This window comes from Anser anser (genome assembly GCF_964211835.1).
Source record: "Anser anser genome assembly, chromosome: 4".
Classification (NCBI taxonomy): domain Eukaryota; kingdom Metazoa; phylum Chordata; class Aves; order Anseriformes; family Anatidae; genus Anser; species Anser anser.
Genome location: NC_139724.1, coordinates 34,143,871 through 34,164,923, shown reverse-complemented (window position 1 = coordinate 34,164,923; position 21,053 = coordinate 34,143,871). Strand labels below are relative to the sequence as shown.

The 21,053-nt window shown below is 34.9% G+C and overlaps 1 protein-coding gene across 3 annotated transcripts in view; it reads right to left on the bottom strand.

The window, feature by feature from the left end:
- LRBA (LPS responsive beige-like anchor protein) overlaps nucleotides 1–21,053 on the bottom strand; it is a 397,026-nt gene that overhangs the window by 260,397 nt on the left and 115,576 nt on the right. For all 3 annotated transcript variants that reach the window (XM_083836333.1, XM_083836331.1, XM_083836332.1), the window contains 2 exons: nucleotides 11,189–11,253; nucleotides 614–722 (listed from right to left, as the gene is read on the bottom strand). In XM_083836333.1, coding sequence (XP_083692459.1) covers nucleotides 614–722; nucleotides 11,189–11,253 — 174 coding nt within the window. The remainder of the gene's footprint in view (nucleotides 1–613; nucleotides 723–11,188; nucleotides 11,254–21,053) is intronic.

Sequence of the window (21,053 nt, the reverse complement as noted above, 5' to 3'; positions counted from 1 at the left end):
TTTTTGTTACAGTTCTATAAAAGCAAAGACCTATATTTCACTTTAGAATCCCTTAAGTGGGATGAAAATAAAAAAACATTGCAAAACTATACTGAAGCACGTAAAACATAAGTAAAATGGTTTTAGAGATGGATTAAGTGAAATAGCAAACTATACAAAAAGTAATTTCTTGCTTTGTGCTTAACAGGCTGTTATCATTTATCTTCAGGAAGATTGTTCCCCCCACCACTTTCCTTTCCAGAGTTGTATCTTGACTGTCATTCTAAGCAGCTTTAACACATACAGCACTATTTGCTTCAAAGAAAAGAAGAGCATTGGTATGATACAATCCCTTCCTCCACAAATTATGATTGCAGATTCTGAGTTGTTTGGCACAGCCTGTTTTTCCATCACAGTTAGTGGCAAATCATCAAAACTCCCTAGGACTGCTAGGCCTTTTTTCGGATGGAGTCTCCCATGCCTGAAAAGCCTATATCACGCGTTGGAATCCTCAGACATAAAGAGTTTGTTACAGTGTTTTGTTCTTTGGTGGTTGTTGTGTTTTTTTTGTTGTTGTTTGTGCTTTTTTTTGTTTTGTTGTTGTTTGTTTTGTTTTTGAGACTTTATTTCTTACCTCAAATTCAGCATGCCGGTTAATATCCTCTGCTCTCTGTCTGTTCAAGATAAATTCTGCTTCATTAGCCACTCTGACCAAATGGTCCTTCATAGTTTGACTCAGCAACCTGTGGACAGAAAATATTCAAGAAGAACCTTAAATGAATGAAGTCCTAAAACAAAAATATGTAAATATGGTACATATACAAGTATTTTGAGCTCTGTTCCACAATATTGACTTCATTGTGTTAAGAAAGTGTTCTAAATAAGATTGAAGGGTAGTTTTCTGGCAACTTGCAAAACTGTATTTCAATCATAAACCAAGCTAAGAATTAAACAAAATGCAAACACACTAAACAGTCATTCATTTTACTTGAAATATAGATATCTAAGAAAATCTTTCATATATAACACATGCTAAAGAACAATAAGAAGTTTACGCATGTGAACATTCAGAGTGAAAGCCCTAATGTAACCAATGTAAAGTCCAATTAAAAAAATGTGAATTACGCTGAAGTATAGTTTTTTCCGAATGCAAAACAGAAATTTTATGTTAAATATACATTTAAGTAATATTTTCAGGTTTATAAAACATGCTCAGTCTCACAAATAAAACGCTGATATACATTGTTTCAGGTTATGGACAGAACAAAGCTGTAATTCAATCTGAGATTTCTGAGGCCTTCATAAACTTCGAGTTTATGAATGGCAACAGAGCTGACAGATTGAATTACACCCCAATTATTCTGTGAGTTCATGTATTTTTACTAAAAAACATTTCATTTTTAATTAATTACATTGGGATTCATAAAGTTAAAACTCAGGAGCTACACTGTTTTAGAAGGTGCTTTTTTCCATAGGATCCAAAGATAAACGAGACAAAACCATTTCTACTAGTTAGTTTTTTCAAAATACCTAGTATTCTAACTTGTTTTTAAAAGGCCTTCAGTTGTTAATGTAGAAAAGAGTAGCAAAAGATAAAATCACTTGCTTGCCTTGCACATAGAAACTAAAATACATTTCAAGAAGTTCACAGGGTCTATCGAGACCCGTTCTTTAGAAAGGCAGTCTTCCTTATACAGGATGCCTTCTAATGCATACAATGTCAATGTCATTACCTAGAATTTACTTATCTGAGCTAAGGCTCCACCTGTCTCTATATTTATGTTTGATAGTATGATCATTAATGCTCTGCTGTCTCTTTTCCTACCCTATTCATAATTCTGCACTTGCAGTAGGCTTGAGGTCACAAGCAAGCAATAAGAAGAAATCCAAAGTCAGAAAAACATCCTGACGATGAAAACCTTCTTTGCTCCTTGCTTCTCACACTACAGGGCGAAGAAAACTGCAGCATAAGAGCTAAAGGAGACAGACCGTGTGATTACAAACCAGTTAAGTCACTGGATCACTGCCTCCACATACGTGAGGTCTTGGAAGAAGAAATAAGTACAATTCATGATTTGAGGCATGACCATCTTCTGTTTGAGGAGACTTGTACAGAAGCACCTGTTTTGGAACTATTTTTTCTCTTTTTATTTTTTTAATAGTCACTTTTGGAATGGAAGGAGCTATTGATCAACTAATCTACAACTGTTTAACAAAATACCAGTCATCCTCCAAAAAGCCCACCATAATCTGTTCAAGAAAGCATGCTCTGTAATAATTACCTTACCTACTCTCTAAATAGGTTTTCCTTTTTATCTACCCCATGTAAGGAGCCCAGCACATGACTGTACAGTGGCACTTACTGTGCATTTGAAAGGATGATAGACTTGTTCCAAAGCAAAAAAATACATTCCCTCACAGAAGAACAACATTATAAAAACAGACTCGAATTGTACCCGGTTTAAAAAAAATAGCTTTTGTGCATCAAAAGAAGCCTGGTCTCCTATGATCAGTCATCACCTCTATCACCTCTCCTTACTAATCCCACACAATTTCCCTATTTCTCTATGATATTCCATACTGCGCTAGCACAGCTAGATAAAACTTGTATGTGATTTTGCAGATAATTCCTAGCTGAACTTCCTATTTCAGTTGCCAAAATTCTTAAGGTTAAAAACTACAGAAAAAAACAGCTTCATATTATTATGTATCAACTTCCCTTATCACAAATTGCCAAATTCAGAAAGTAAAGTTCAAGAGGTGAAGATAAATGTTTTTTTCACTAATACAAACAAAATATGTAAGACATAATTTGCTGGTTTATATCATATGCATGTGTGTTCATTATTTATATTAAAGAACTTAAAATTGCAAACTTACTTTTCAGTCACATTTTCCAAATGCTGCATAGTCTTAAAGTTATTCTAATATAGTTTATATAATTTTTGTAATAATTCAGGTTGTATCACTATCTAGGTCAGCTTAGATGTTCTTGAGAACAGCATCCACATACACTGCACACCACATATTACTGTTTTGCATTTACCTCTTCAAAGGTCAAACTTAGCCAATGCAGTATGTACCTGTACATAAGTATAATGGTGGCCTGATATAGCAGATGAGTCCATAGCCACTGTTAAAAATGAAAGGCAAACACAAGCTTTCAGCATCTCTGTAACAGAGTATACCTCTGTGTAAACAAAAGTTTTAATCATCCATTTCTAAACAGAAATTTTGAGAAACCTTGGCTGCTGCTGCTTTTCATTTGAGGCAAACAAAACATCAAACAGAAATCTGCTATGTGTAGCCCACTGCCTGCAACAGATACAACTTTTTCCAACTGAATAGACCACTACTGAGGCAAGGACAAAAATATCACTCTTGCAAGAATATTGGTTCAACTCCCAACTACATAAAACATGTTTTGTATATATGTGAGTGGCTATAAACTGTATTAACTACATCAGGTAACTTTGTGAAACAAATGCTTTCCTCTAAAGAAGAAGCGTTTAGAAAATTCTATCTTATTAACACATTAATTACATTTCATGAATTCAAAAGTGTCATAACAATCCTTTCTGTTATCTACTCTGGCCTTCTACATGAAATTAATCATGCATGTTTTCCGCTAACTAATTTCATTTCTATTTTATAAGATTTGAAGAGATTTTACACATCTTTCTCCTATAAATAAGTTTTCTAACAAGGTAACTGCTGTCAATATTAAAAAATAATACTAATAACCCATTATTTCTTGTATGCTTCCCTCCTGTTTTTTTCTTCCAAAAAACTAGATTACATTAGTTATCTTTCTGCTAAATAAAAAGTCCATCGAAAACTTGTCTTTATAAATACTTTTTTCATACCAAAAGAATATATTTTCATTTCTTTGATTAACCAAATCCATTGAATTTCTTGCCATCTCCAGCACAGTATGCACACCCAAGCTGAAAATAAAACTGCAGTCTAGTAATTTCCTTCTTACTTAGGTTCCATAATCTCTGTACGCAGACCCATGGGCCATGTTTGCCTTCTTATACCACTATCTCACATTTATTTTTATCTTTATGTTTATTTTTTTTAATTTTTGTTTTTATTTTGTTTTTGTTATTAAACACTGAAATGCTGTTGAATGCGGTGATTTACACTTCCCCTTGTTAGACCACCATTTGATTTGGCTTTATTTACAGTAAAGTTATTGAATCGCCATTTTTCTGATCATTAACATGAGAAGAGGTGTGTTTGGAGTGTGGATGGACATACACGTTCTGTAATATTTTCACCATAATACCTATGGGTAATGACACTGAATACCAGACATACTCCTCTGCTTTCAGTGCACACCAGATTCCAGGTCTCAAACAGACTCTTCTTCCTTTTCTTGAGCACTTGGTTTCTGGACCAAAGCATTTAATCATGTGATGAACTTTGAGAAGATGAACAGTCTAGTAAAAACAAGCAATGGGGCAGATCCCATGCGGAAAGTTAAATATATACTTGCATACTTTGCTGGGTCAGGAATGAAGTGCTAACACCACTGAGAGATGCAGTTCCAGGCAAACAGATGAGATATTCTGATTTTTATTGTTACACTGGATGAGAAAACTATGAGAGACAAAGCAAGAAGTCTTTTTACTCTGATTTCTGGCTGCTGAATGGTTAGATGGTCAAGTAAAAAGTCAGCCTTCTTAGAACAAGCAAAAAGGAGACAGTGCAAGCGAAAAAAAAATTAACAGAAAAATGTGTGTAAGAAAAGAAAGACGGTTAAATCCTGGATTAGTATTGCTGATGTTCAACAATTATAAATTTTACTCAAAATACAGCAAAGGCTTTATATGTGACATTTACAACAGCTGTTTAAGCGTAAGTCTCTCAGATATTACCATAACAGAGAACTTGGAGAAAACTGGGAAAGGATAACAGTAAGCTTTCCTACTTGCACTCCTCATAAACCTAGCATATAAGAGATTCTTTCTTCAAAAGGAGATACAATATATGCGGATACACAGCCTTTTATGGGATCTGACTGCTCAATGTGTTAAACGTTGGAATTACTGCTGCAAGGAAGTTTTACAATTGCTTTGTTGAACACAGATACTTTACAGATACCCTATTCCATCATCAAAAATTGCAGAGAAGCCCATAGTCTGAACACATTTACCCCCCTCAAAATATGAGCGAAAATAAACAGTGAAGAGACACCAAAAACACTGTCTTGGACATGCAATAGGATAAACCTTAATAGCACTCAGAAAGAACAGCAAGGAGGGGACACATTAATCCCATTTTTTCTATCTAGGATAGCCACTCAGAACAAGTAAGAATTAAGTGAAAATTCTTCTGAGGTTGTGTTCATGTTCTGCTTGGTAGCATGACAGATGATTTCTGAAAATTTTAGATCAGAGTAATAGTACAGTCCCCATATGCTCACAGAGTGCAGTATAAATACCTTCTTGTTACTGTTATATCAATTTATTTTTTAAAAGCAGATGTTACTAAAACACTCTACATAAAAAAAACATTTAAGAATTCCCAGGCACTCAAAAGCGTTTTATGATTTTGCTTTTTTATAGAACAAATTAATGACATATTCCCCAAAGCAAAACCTACCTTTGTCACATACATGCGCTCCACAATTACTAGCATCTCCAATAATAAAAGCTTGCATTAATTTTTAATCATTAGAACTGTTTTCCCCAAAAAGCTTCTGCTTGCTCATTAAGTTGCAGCAAAGCTCATATGTTTCCAGTTATATAAAAAGATGCAATTTAAATCCACGCACAGATGATCAAACAAAACTCAGTGAAATAAAAGACTGTTTTAAGAATGGTGTTGTATGTCACAAAATACCATAGTGCGCACATGTACAAAATAGTCATGTAGCGTCAAGAGCCCCACCTCAAATCACTTATCCATCTCTGAAACACATCCAGGCTACAATTTCTAATTTTAAGCATATTTAAAATGTTGTTTAAAGTCTAGACTAACAATCTTCTGTGGTTCAAATTCACACATTAAAAAAGCTGCTTCTGCTATGAAACCAAAACAATAGCATAAATACTCAGAACATAGATCACTGAAAATCCCTTTCACAAAACTTATCACTTAACCAGAAGAGGTTGCTAAAAATAAAAAGCAAGGAAATGTGGAAAATGCTTTTTCCCCTTCTACAAATCAAGACTAAGGTGCAGGTTCTGTGTTATCAGAAGCTCAGGGCAGAGAGGCTGCAATAAGAGGAGCAGACTGGCAGTAATCAATTCTACTTTGGACGTGACTACATTTATCATTTTTTCCTGAGCCTTTTTTGGTCAATTATGCACAAAGCATAAGTGTGTCAGTTATCATCCATTTTTTCATTAATAGCTATATTTTTCTAACTATTTTCCATCACAGTAGTTGCTCCTATGGCAACACATTCTCTAACATTCATTCCTTGAGAGTGACCGCACTACTGCGAGTGGAAGACAATTGAATGGGGCAGCCTGCATCCGTCCCGTTTTCCGTTAGGAAAGCATGTAAGCAATTGGACAACTCTTCTGATTGCCAATATTTCGATATTAAAAAAAATATCACCTATGACCAGTAAAACGCAGTATCTGCAATTTAAGAGAATGAATGGCAGGTGATGTCAAAATTTTCATAGTACTTCTATAAAAAGTGCTATGGAAATACAGATGATTACAGCATTCCAGATTTTATACTACTGGATGTTATGTATTGGGAGAATACCACTGGTTACATCTGGCTATTTCTGGGGAAGTTTGGGGCTTTTTTTGGCTGGTTGGTGGAATTTTTACTTTCTAAGGGTATTGGGTTTGTATACTGCCTGCCCTCTTGCTCCTCCCAGTAACTTCTGAATTCTTTGCATAATTCCAACAATTTTTTTTTTAATAGAAGGTTGGAATTTCTCAAAAAATATTAGTTTTATATCCAGCAAGGGGCCAAAAACCCTCATAAGCATCCTTGAGAAAAAAAAAAATAAATAAATCCAAACATCCAATATTGGATGAGAATCTTCTGATACAGAGATTTTTTTATGCAATTTCGTTCCTCATTAGACAACAGAGAATCTAGCCATGTGAAAAAGCTACTGAAACACAAGCTTCATTAGTGCTGTTTCTCCTGGATATACTCTCAAATACTCAGACTTCTTTGTTTTGGTTTGGTTAAGGAATTGAAAGGGGGATGACAAAAGGGAGCAAATTATACGTATATTTGGTTCACTTAATTAGATTAGCTTTCCATTAGACTTTATGTGACAGTTTTTTAAAGCAAATGTTGCCTGAATATTCATTTATAGATATATAAACGTGTGTAGAACACAGCACTTCATTCTTTGGATGACCAAGAAAACTGCGCTTGCAAAAATTAAAACTAATCATGTCCCAGAGTCTCTTCAACTGAAAATCTGAAAGAGTAATTGCTGCAGCATGCTTAGGAGACTGATCCCTCAACCCCTGCCATGCCAAACCCATTATCACCCCAAAGGGGATAATAACTGTCATGCCTAGTCTCAAGCACAAGTACATTTGTTAGTGCACTGACTGATACAGAAAATAAGGTCTAGCGTAAGAGATGTTTCACACTTAAGTGTGCTAATGAATCAGAGTGACAGGAGAGTTTTAACCTTCACAGAGCAAAGGAGTTGTTTGCTAACTAGTCAAGTAGAGGAAATAAGAATCTAACCAAACAGACAGTTATACATAAACGCAAGGAAGTAAAACAAAGTGTTTGTTCTTGTTGTTTTCCAGTACAGAAGTAAGAGCTTGAAAATCTCCTGCATAAGTAGGAAAGATAATTAGTTTCAGGGTGAAAGAAAAGAATCTGCCTGGACACCTTGGTAGTCTCCTAAGCAGAGGACTGGCTACAACAGCTGAACCAATTGCACCTAAAGGATGATTCCAGTGAACAAATTCTCTCATCAGTCAGGTCTTGGATTGAGGCTCAAAAACAGACTCTCCCAAAAGGCAAGACGCAAAGGTGAAAGGTAAGCACAAAGACTGAAATCTAGACTGACAGAAGTTCAACAGACTAAGGAAAATGTTTGACAATCTATACTACTGCTGCACACATGGCTCAGTACAAAGGGAAACAATGGATACGGGCATCTTTTTAACAAGTTTTCAAAGAACAGCAACAGTGGTCCCAGACACAGTATTATGGAATAATGCTTATTCAGTTTTATTAAAAACAGATTACTATTTAGTGTAGCAATGTTTTGAAATATATATTTCTTTCCATGCACAGAAAGATTATTTTCCAATACCTGTTCCTTTTGCTTTTCACTTACATTATGCACCTTCCTGCATTTCTGCAGGTTTTTTGTTTGTTTGTTTGTTTTTAAAACTATGTATCCTGGCCTTCAAAAGGCTTCAGTTGTGTATTTCAGATTTAGGTAGGTTTACTGTTCTGTATCTTCACATACTAGTCCACTGTCTAGAGATTTTCTTCAGTTCCAAAGATCCAAAATTTCTCTGGGCACAAACAAATCAATTCTGCTATACACGTACAGTGGACATGATGCATTTGGAAAGCCTGGGAGCAACTAGGTAGGTATGTTACACATTAGTTACTTGTGAACGTGCTGAAGTTTAGCCCAGCACATTCTGACTGCAGCACATACACTGTAGATCTTACAAGTCCCAAAGGCAGATTTTCTGCACAAATTTCTGCCCAGGGAATCCTAGCAAAAACATGGTAAGTCTAAACATAAAAATTTCAATTGGTGAGAGTGAGAGAGGTACATTCATACCTTTCATGTAAGAGCAAAAAACACATTTGAAGGCAAATAAAATAAGAGAATTAGATCTCCTCTTCTAGAGCTCTTTCAAGTTCAGAAACATTTTCAGTTGTCTTATTTGCTTGAGAAAGAAAAACAGGAAGACACACTTCAAACTGGAATATCCACTGATATCTTTAAAACTAGTTCAAAAATGAGTAATAAACATGAGGAATTAAAAAAATGCTCTACCAAAGTTGATGACTAAGACTTTTTCCACCAAGAAAGTAGACTACAGCAATTTTATGACTCCTCAAATTCCAGGCACTTCTTATAGTCCCTAATTTTATTTTATTTATTCTAACACTCCATGTCTCGTGGTACCCCACAGACATCCTTACTTGCTGAAACCAGTTCTGCCCTTTGTACAACCACCTTGTCATCTTTTATTGAGTACTTATAGGAGACAATTTAAAAATTCAACTATTATACAGTTGTGCAGTGAGAAGTCTGAAAGTCCTTCAGCTATTTCCATTTTTTAAGTTTTAATTAAAAGGTTTCAGCTTTAAGAGTTATTAAGATTACAATGTTATGGCGAAAATACATCAAACAATAACAAAAGCAATAAAAATACACAGCCTGAAATGCTTTAGTATAATGTTAAGATACGTGCAGGAAAAATAATGTGTAACCTGTATAAAGAGAAGAAAAGAGTAGTTCTGGAATATAGTTCATGTTGTAAGAAGGATAATAGTTTCGTTTTAGTGAATGCTGAAAAGCCACAAAGTAGTGCAATGACCAATTCAGCAATAACGTTAATGGCTCCTATAAACAGCAATGTTGGAAAATGGAGCTAGATAAAAGGAGACATTTTAAAGAAATGAATCCATTCTCTTCTTCTCCATAATGAAAGTTATGTTCCCACTTTTTAAAAAAACAACTCTGCTATGAGTCATGAAAAAATGAAGTAACAATTACTTAGATATTTTCTGCTAACCAAAACCACACTTTTCAGTCTTTAAGGGATCATTTGTCCCTCAGACAACCACTCTGCTAAGACTAGACTATAAGTTATTGATGTTGTTTATGGAGGTGGAGGAGTGATTCCATCTGTCTGTGATGGGCACTGTAGGTTTTTAAAAGAAAATAGCCAATTCCAAACACTTCACTGATAGAATGCTCTCTGAAAGCTTGACCTGAACAAGCATGCTACTAGGTAACTGCTACTTACAACTCAGTCTCAGTAACTGATTTGTTCGTGATAATCATCTTACCCAGATGAACCTTACGTTGTGGTTTACATGTGTGTGGGATCTCTACGTTATCTATGCTAATAAAACATTAATCAAGGGCCAAATTTATAGCAGGCACTTTATAAGTAAGGTCAAGACAGGTCAGCCTCACATAATAGGAAACAACTACAGGCTAGATCTTAACACTGTAACTGAACACCCTTGTTACTTTACCTTGGCCCTTGGGATCAAGACTAGTAGCAAAATGTTTTTTCTGCCTCACAATGGTGTTTCCCTCACCATAAACTGAAATGCAACCACTAAAATGGTCGTTACTTCTATGTATTCTGAGAACATCCGTACATTTTAAAAGACAAATCTCAAACTGCCATTTCCCCTAGTTCTACAATGATAAAAAGATACTTATAGAACATTTTAATTTATGTGATAAATTATTCCGTTTTAACTCAGTAGCTGTCTTAATGCTGTAAAATTGATTTTCTATTGAGATTTTACTAGCTTAAGTTACTCACTAACAGAATTTAGGTTTAGAAAATGATGTTTCTTATAATACTCCTTAGCTAATTCATTAAGACATCTTAAAAAAATTCCTTCAGAAAAAGTAAATATTGCTTCTTAGCCTGCCCCAGCAATCAATTCCTAACGAATAAAATATTGATGGTTCTGAATACTCACTACAAGTTAAAGATCATGGTCCCATCACCTGCTCTGTCACTTTCTTTAAGTCCCACTAATATACATATATAGTTATTGATAGAACATTAAACCTAATTGGTAATAGTAACAGAATTTTTATACCTTAAAGCGACCCTTTTCCTTTCTATTTTATGAAGTAGATAGAAAATAAATGAGAAAACTGGAATCTAATTTTTGAGACAAAGGCTTATCTTACACTTCCTAGCTATAATGCCTTCCAAATATCAATTCCCTTCCTCAAGAGATTAGCCGAATACAAATTATAGTTTCAATGTTAACCAGTGCACAAGGACAGGAAGAAAGAAAATCCATGACACTGATAAGTGATATATTTAATGAAACCAAAGAGCATTCGCATTCTGCGAAATCTCTTACTTAGTATTAGAACTAAACAGAAATATTAAAGAATGTGATTTCACTCAAAGAAAAACTCAAAGAAAATGGGGAAAAAAAAAGCAGAAGCAAAATTCTTTTAAAACATTTCAAGCCACTTAACTTTCTAAAAGCTAAGGCAGAGTTGCTATCAAATATTGTGACTTACCTTCCTTCATTGACAAGCTCTATAAAGGCAAGGCCAGCATTCTTCTGTATTGAGTTTTGCCACTCCTGGGAGGGAAAAAAAAAATAAAAAAATATTGTTTAAAAAAGATGATCAAGAAACATTTGAACCACAAAGTCATGTACTTCCTTTTTCAATTCTGTTATTTTACACCACCAACAACAAACATAGAAAGCATTAATTGTGCACTAATTAGTAAGCAAGCAAGAAACATCGCCAGCAAGAAGAAACAAAACAGTATCATTCACTCAGTTCTATTTTGTGGAGGGGAGAAGAAAATACAAAATCATCCCACAAATGACTCTTTTTCATTCTCTGTGTTGTGCACTAATTCTGAACTTACTCTGGTTCACTGATGCTCTTTGCCTTGGGTAATGTTAACATAATATTTCAAATCAGCGTAAGGCTCATTCTTCAAACGCAGACTTCTCTCATAACTTAAATACTATATTATATATATACTGATGATAATCTTCTCCCCTTAACAACATACTGCCACTTCTGCTCTAAAGATCTGGTTTACCAAATATTGCATTATTAACACCCAGTATATCTTACAAAAAAAAAAAACACATTGAAATAATTGTAACAGCAGAAAGACAGGCAGTGAACATTTCTCACCTCCAACAGAACCCTGAACTAGAGCAAAATTCTACATGTCCTAAACAGGTTGGTACAGGCTTTGCTGGGCCTCCAAAAGAGACACTGAAAAGCAACCAACTCAGATGATCTATCAATGGGGCTTGCTTCCCCTTTTGAAAGCTGACACAAAAGAAAAAATGGTCAACAAAAACACAACCAAGATTTTTAATCCTAGACTCAACAGCAGCAAGTTGACAGAGGTACAAAAAAAAATCAGGGTAACATGTGTGAACCTTAGATTTTGAAGAAAACGTACAGGCATCTGGATAGAACAGACTAGATATAACTCTTGATTTTAAAAAGTCCTAAGTTTTAAGTGAGTTTGTTTTCCTTCTAAACAAATAGAAAGCAATGCTTCTGTAGCAGACAGATACTTTAGTATGCTGTTCCACATCAACTTTCTTGATTTTTCACTATTTGTTGTAAGAAATAATAACCCTAATGGTCATTCTTTTTAAAAACCTTGTCAATTCCAAAACAGGCAAAAAAAATGCAAAACCACAAATACCTATTCAAATCAATTTCAGATTTCTAAATCTAGGAGTATTTAATAGCCAAGATATCACCAGAGCAGGTTTTTCACTACTCAGTTTTGCAAAATTCTATTACCTCTCTCAGTCAGTGACGTGAAGGTTTATTCAGACATACACAAAATACAACAGAAAAATGTTGTTTCTTTATGATTTCAGTCCCTATCCTTTCCACTCCTCCCCCCAAAAATAGATTTCCAGATTTCAAACACAGGGCATAGGTAACACTGATATTCCATGGCTTGAAACGTTTCCAGGATCAACATGTTTTTTATCATTTTTAAGCTGCAACACCATATTGCAATTTTGTAGTCAGAATTAAGAGTAGAATAATTGGAATTTGTGATGTATTATTCCTCATGAATTATAAATGTATTTCATTACTTTTTATATAACTAGTTTATATGCATTACTAGGCAAGCAACATTCTAAATGTCAGCTAGGTTCCATTTACATATTACCACGTATATTTTTGTTGGTGGTGGTGGTGATTTTTTGAGGTTATATCCTACTAGCAGCATTGGTCCTAATTGCTACATGTATTTTACTGATATTTCTCCCACCATCCTTTTTCCAGTTCTCTCTACTGCTGCCTTATGATCACCACTACATGACTTAAGGTTACCATGTAAGCTGTCTGAAATAGCTTTAAGAAACATTTATTCCTATTTAAAAAGCCTTTTAGGTGCTAATATTCTAAACAAAATAATCTACGCAACTAATTCTCACAAGAGGTTATTCTAATGTAATATCAAGTTGTAAATATTTAGCTTTGCATTGCAATAATTAAAATGATTGTTAGCTTAAATGTGTGAAAGCTCAAGAAAAGCAAAATATTTTTTTCTATTTATGACATCACCCATCTGTTGCTCTGTTAGTAATGTCTCTGCTCTTTAACAGAACTCACTACAGTACTTGAAAATTTAATTGGTGAAGATGGAGGTTGCCAAAAGTGAAAAGAAAGGGCATTTATCATGATACTTTTCAGCATTTTTCTCTACATCAGACATCATCAAAGGCGGTGTTAGTCTAAACAATTTCATAAATCACAGCTGAACACACCCTAAAGCTAGTTTTAATAGCTGAAAGAAAAGACTAATGGTCATCATCTTTCATGATCCCTTCAATATTTCCCCACAGTGTATGTTCTCTCTCAAACAATTATACTCAGTATGCATATTGCATTATTATATCAACATCTTAGTTATCCATCTCCCAAAGGCATTAGGGAAAAAACACGTTAAAAGCCTCAAACTCAACCACTAATGCAACTAAATAACTACAAAACACATTTCAGCACTTTCCTAAGGAAGGACTGTAAGGGAAGATCAACAAAGTCAATAATTTCATACCTGTTCTAAGCTGTACTTAATTGACCATCATTTCCTATGGCTATAAATGTTTAGTAACTGAGAGACAATCTACTTTTAATGTTTTTGGTCACTGTAGACTGAGAATAGTGAAGCAGAAAAGAAAAAAACTAGAAGCACTGAATGCCATCACAAATAGCTACAATTAAAACCAACCATTACAAGAAGACAAATAAGAAATTACATTTTATTCAAATACTATGTCTGACATGGAAATTTCTTAGCTCATTATTGTTTCACCTACTTCCTAAATGGAATCTATAAACACTTGCATAAGTACTCTAGATAAAAGTACTATATCCTTTCCTGAAATGGTGTTTCAAGTCTCATCTGAATTATACTTCTACATGGAATAACACATTACATTTCCTGTAGCTACTGTACAACTCTGACAGAAGAAAAGCTATATCCCAGTCCCCTATAGCACCAATTTTATATCGTCAACAAGTTTCATTAACACTTTCTTACTGAGAGCACAAAGATCATTAAATGAAAACATTAAACAGTACTAGTCTTAAAACCAACCTTTCAGGAAAAAAAAATCTCCCTTAAAGTTTATATTATGACCTCCTGTTGCCCCATTTGAGCCCATTTAAAAGAAAAAAAAATCTATTTAACAGTGTTAGTTGGTTGTTCTTTAATTAATCCTAACTAATCCTAGGATCACAGAATGGTTTAGGTTGGAAGGGAGTGAAGATTTTCCTCCTAAATCTCAATCTCCCCTCTTTTAGTTTAAAACCATTTCCCCGTGCCATGTCATTATCTGACCAAGCAAAAAGTTGCTCTCCATCTTTTTTATAAGCCCCCTTCATTTTTATAAGCCCCCTTCAGGGCTGCAATAAGATCTCCCCAGAGAGAGCCTTCTCTTCTCCAGGCTGAACAGCCCCAGCTCTCTCAGCCTTTCTTCACAGGTGAGGTGCTCCGGCCCTCTGATTAACTTCATGGCCCTCTTCTGGACCCACTCAAACAGCCCCACATCCTTCTTATGCTGAGGGCCCCAGACCTGGATGCAGGGCTCCAAATGAGGCCTCCCAAGGGCAGAGCAGTGGGGCACAATCCCCTCCCTCGGCCTGCTGGCCACTCCTCTGGTGATGCAGCCCAGGATGCAGTTGGCCTTCTGGGCTGCAAGTGTGCCCTGCTGGCTCATGTCGAGCTTTTGATCCACCAGAACCCCTAAGATCGTATTTACCCACACAAGCCTAAAAGCCTTTTCTACAAGCAGCAGATATTAGGAGCCAGTTTCAGAACAAAAAAGCATGAGGTAGTTCTTTACACATTGCATTACAAGCCAGTGGAACCTATCACCAAAGGATGCTGTGCTGCCTAAATGTTCAGTAGGATCAAGATAAGACTGCACAAGTGGATGCAATGAAAATTCACTGATATTCAGTAAATACACAGAAACTACATCCAATTCAGAAAATAGCCCAAGTTGAAAAGAGTTGGAAGGGGAATAATACTCATGAAGGAGTGTCGTACATGCTTGCTTTGTTTTATTCTTCTTGAGCATCTCTCTTTGGGTCCATAGAAAGAGATAAAACAGTAAGCAAGGTGGAACCCTTATCTCACCCAATATAGGCATTTTGTAACTCTAATCACTCAAATACCCAGAAAATTTTGTTGGTTTGCAATTTGAAGTGTTCGCATGTATGCGGTAAATGTACATATCCTTCCTCACCCATACATCTCTAAGAAAGAAACATAACCATACTCCAAACAATTAACCAACTGTATATGTTCTTCAAGCTATATAAAAATATTTGTGAGTCCAATCCATCAACTGGTCTGACTGCTAAACAAATAATTATGCACCTTGAGCAGAACATTCAAAAAACTCCAATAGATGAAAACGGCTTTATTTTCTATGAGCAAATAGTACTACTACTGTTATTTGCAAGTCTTGTCTTATATACGTTTACATATATACACACATATATTCATACATAATTTCTCAAAAACTGTTCTAAAAATTTTCTGACAAGATTAACACATTGCACAATTAAGAACTGTATCTAATATTTGAAATGCACACTCGTAAGCAAGAAAACAAAAAGGAAATTCTTTCTTAATCTATGCTTCCTATAAAACTGGTGGAGTTTTAATAATTTATTTTGATTATGAAACAAATTAGAAAGATGACTTCGGTACTAACAAATATGAATGGCGCACTAAGGAGCAGGGTGGGAAAACGTGTTAACATATGACTAAGAGACATATTATATCCTAGACTAAAGGTCAAATCTGCATGAAAAACTTGCTCATAGAGAGATACACTAATCTTTAAGTGCCTAAAGTAAACTATCAAGAACTTTTCAGCAGTGTTTGCACTTGGTGTCACCACTCTCTCAGCACCACATACACTACAGGCTTGAATGAACTCAGCAATAAAGAACATAAAGCAAAAAGTAGATTATATCTCAGCTGGGTTCTTCATAATTAAAAAAAAGCTAGACTGCATGTTAAGCAGAATAGCAGAATATTGGCAAAGATATAACTTGCAGAAAGTTTGCTTAAAGTATTTTAATCTACAAAACTCCATTAAAAAATGAAAAACAACATAAAACATTTGAAAATTCTTACCTAGAAACCCAATGCAGCGTTTTAATATAAAATTAACCCATACTAAGTAGTGTACAAAACAGCAAAATGTTGCAAGGATGTAGTACATTCTAAACGTAAGAGCAACAAGAAAACACATTTGGAGACAACCATATTTAGTACATTTAGTATTTACAGTCATATCTGAATTCCCAAATAAAAGTAAGGAAAAAAACAATAATGAAAGATATATCTGAAATTGAGACAAAAATAATTTTAGTAATTCTATTCATGTTCTTTTCCATAGATAATAACATCACTCTTGCTGAATCTTGACAGTTACAGAGAAAAGAGGTAGGTTACAAAAACATTTACTACTATCCCAGAACTCAGAACATTTTGTCAGGGTAAAACTTAACAAACAGCTTCGAATTTCTCAAATTTATCAAAAATCATCTATGAAAGCTTTAACATGGCATCAACATAACAAGTCAAGCTATCTGATTAATCAATACAGAGGTTCTGATTGCAATGAGAGTGATAAAAGTTACTCTAACCCTAGCCAGCTTCAAGCTCTCAACAGATGATCATCATTATGCGTCTATCACGGTTCCATATACTCAGGCTGTACAAATGTGTCCTATTAGTACATGGTCTGTCTGTTTGGCAACTCCAGTCTTAAGACAAATGGCAGCTGCTGCCCTTCAAGGTCTGAAGTCAAGTCCTCAGGGAATCTGAAAGCCCAACTCGAAAAATCAAGGCCTGTTCATTAGAGACTGCTCCAGGGGAAACTTGCAAGGCTGCCATTAGAACTATATAAAAGAGCTAATTATTTTTATAAGACTTCTAAACTATCAAACACACTCTGTTACAATAAAAAGTATTTACTGCTGGCATTCCATTAAAAAGAGATTGTTTTTTGTCAAAAAAATCAGCTAGTGACAATACAGAGCTAAAGTCTTTGTATTAAAAAAAAATTAATGAGTCTTCCAGGAGAAAGTTGTGTAAAAATTAACTAGGTGAGATAGTTTCTCAAGTGGATGCATAACATCAAGAATATTGTTGTGGCAAAACATTCCAAATACACTCAAATCTTTCTAATGAACTCTAAATTGGGTTAAGATTGTTTGTGTGACTATCTGCAGCTGAAAAGGACAAGTAACTCAAGAAAAGTGAGATCACTAGTTGCAAGACTGACTGAAAAGAATCCATAATATTCTTTATTTGTTTCAAACTTGTACTGGTAACTAACAACTGAAAATGCTAAAAGTACACAAATGCACTGATAAACTACTTAAAAAGGCACCGGGCCCCATTGGCATCAAGCACCAAGACGAACTGAAAACCGAAAGTAAGCTGTTTCAGCGTTTTCCCTTTGATAAAACATAGAAACAAAGGTTATAACAACAACAGTTATTTTCAGAAAATGTACTCTAGGGAAGTGTTAGAACACTTCTTTTAAAAAAATCATAACCACAATTATTTACTATTTTAACTGTGGAACCAAATCAAAGTTTTTTTAATGAATTATTTTTCCAGCTGCGTGGCATGACAACACTGTATTGAATTCTAATGGTATAACAGATCACTGCTATAGAGTATTTATTACATAGTATTTATTGCAAATCTTTTAAAAGTGCTATATGAAATTCATTAGTGTTCCTTAATCAATTCTTGGATCAACATGCACATTAGCTTCCGACAGCCTAATTCAAAAAAGCAATTACAACCCTAGTCCTTATGTAAAAGGATGACAGAAAGAAACTATGTTGAACCAGTTAAAAAGAAAGAAAATGTAAAGAAAACAGATTAGGAATGATTTATATCAAGGCCTAGTGCTGAAGTTAATTACAACTAACCCAATAAAATAGTTCCTTTATTATTGTACAGCAAGTAATAACCTTAGACGCAGAAAACAGAACTCTTTGCTGACTTTTGCATGCTCAATTCCACAGCACACTACATTAAGAATTAAACAAGCAGTAAATAAGCCATAGAGAAACAGCAGGGTTTTTTTTTTTTTTGTTGTTGGTTTTTTTTTTTTTTTTTTTTTTTTTTAACTAAAAGCAGAAGACTCCCCTGCTGTTTAACCATTTGGGATACTCCATGTAAACAGAACTTCCTATAAACTGGTATTATGTTGTTAGTGGTAAATGCCTAAAATTACCTCATAATGTGAGTTTAATTTCAAGACTTAGAAGTTTGAGTCTGAGTCACAGTAATTTTTTATAGATTCTGAAAATAAATTATATGCACACAGAGCTGGATTAGTTTGCATACTGGCATGCTACATTCCTCACTGAAACACTAAATAAACTGTCAGCATGTCAGACAATGCCTTCTATGCAATGAGATTATATTTGAAGTGTCAACTGCTGTCTTCTCTACAAACTGCAGCATCCATCCTGAAAGCTATGCATTATGAAAGTTACACTACATAAGATACTACAGTATATACTTTTAGGTACAGCCATAAAATTTTGGCATAAGTTGCAGTTACCATAATTTAAGGCGATACTAAATATTCTTAAAGCAGGATTTTAATAATTTTTTAAAAAAAATTAAAGTTCATTAAAAATTATGAAATTATAACTGTCAGAATAAATAGAATGCTACCAGTAATGGCCATCACAGCATAGAACCTGCATATCACCAGAACTCACAAATTTCATTTTTATATCTGTGGAAAAAACTATGAGCATGTACATGAAAAACGTTTATTACATGCCATTTGTAGCAATTCAAATTGCGACTTGATGCATAAAATTAAATCCCTAGAACCAACGTTGCACTGACATGAGAGAGATAAGTCTATGTTAAACTCCAGCTCCTCTACGTTCCCACTACAGCAACAAACTGTAGAATGGGAAAAAAACGAGTGAGTGGATCACTGATTTCAGGTCCACATTCCTGATGGAGGAAGCAATTTGCCTGGGCAGCCTCTCCCCTTTCTCTCTCCCACTAGCAGGCTGTTGCCATGACTCCTCATGAAACGACATTAGGGGTCAGGTTTGAGTTCATCTAGCAGCAAACCTTTTCCACTGCAGTTTCCTCTTCAGGTTCTGTAACCATCAGATATTTTCAATGCAAAGATGAAAGTCAGTAGCTTCGGGAAGAACTAGAACAGAGATCTTAAACATGGAGAAAAAGTAAAAAAGCAGTTCTGCAAATACGCAGAAATGGAAAGCAAGAAACTATAAGTCAAATGAAATGAGTCAGAAAAATAGAAGTAAGGAAAAGGGACAACATGAGACAGACAAAAGGAATAGATGTGAACAATCGAGCTGCAGTACTAGCGTCTTTTAATGGTGAAAGGAAAACAAATCAGAGAATGGCAAGAGTATAAGGCAACTGCCTCTTGATCAGTGCTTATTGTTTGACTGTAATGTTCATTCCTGAGATTTGGCAAAACCACTGCATGGAAAAAAAAATTGTTGCCCAAGGTAGACTACTAGTCATGAAGACAAGAAAATCACAATATACTTACTGCTGCACAGTTGTGCTACTAGTGACAGACTGATCTAACTGATAGCAACATTCATCATCATCACCAAAGAGCAGCAACCTTCCTGCTCAATGTGTTATATGCTTTATCTAAATAAATTTAACCACTAAAAAAACTCAATACATATATGGTGAATGCTATTTTGGAACTGAAAGCCCTTTATTATTAACCTTTTCCCCAGATGTAGCTTAGTTTCAACTTATAACCTTATGAATACAAGCAAACTTTGAGGGAATGAAACCAAACTTGATAAACCACTCCCACTTCTTTTCTCAAAAGACAGGATCTCCAAACCTGTCCCTCATCATTAAAACATCCTAATGCAGACATTTTCAGAAAAGATTTAGGAAAAAAAAGAATACATGATAAACAATTTTCTGCTCCTTTCACTACAAATTTTCCTGTGCACTCACCAAGTAAGTTCTCCAAAATGAAGAAGTACCACCACTTTATTTACACATTTAGATTTACACACATATTTAGGTAGAAATAAAAATAAATGTCTATATGGAAATTGTTAGAAAGCACTGGAAAATCCATTTGATTCTTCTGAATCAAATTTGACTCAGAACTAGGACCTAACACCTAACAGACATGCACCTCCATCATATTCATGGCTGCATTATCCAAAATAAGATATTTTTCATTTGAACGAGTTTTCTTAAAATATTTATAGAAAGATTAGTTAATCATCGACATATTTGATGAGACAGATATTTTTCCAATTGCAGAGAAACATAAAAAGGCACAGACTTTGGCACAGAAGGCACAGAAGTTGTAAATAAGTCTAAAGCTTAGTCTACAACTGAACATCACCACTATGCAAAGCTCCTACTGCCATAACTCTCAGCAAACACCACCACTCTCCAGATGTTTCTGAAACAGTTTTGCTTGCAGACAATGGAGAGAAATGATTTGGTTTGTTAACATGAACAAAAATGTTCACGCACGTGTAATTAGTATGAAGTCAGAGACAACCATTGCCACCCTCTGAACTTTCCATAATCCCACCCCCCTCCCCTCCACTAAACCTCTTTCCATAGTCTCAAATTAAACAGACTAGCTGTAAAACAGCAGGGTGTCAAATTAAGGCACGCTTTATTTTCAGAGGTCTCCACACTTTGTGGCTGACTTCCTGGCAGGAAGAGTTCCATTTCAGTGCAGAGCCCCATCAGCAGGGAGCTCACAGAATTAAGTGCCAGTTGATATTACTTTGTTTTGCATTTGCCACCCATGAGAATATTGTTCAAAGATCTAGTTAT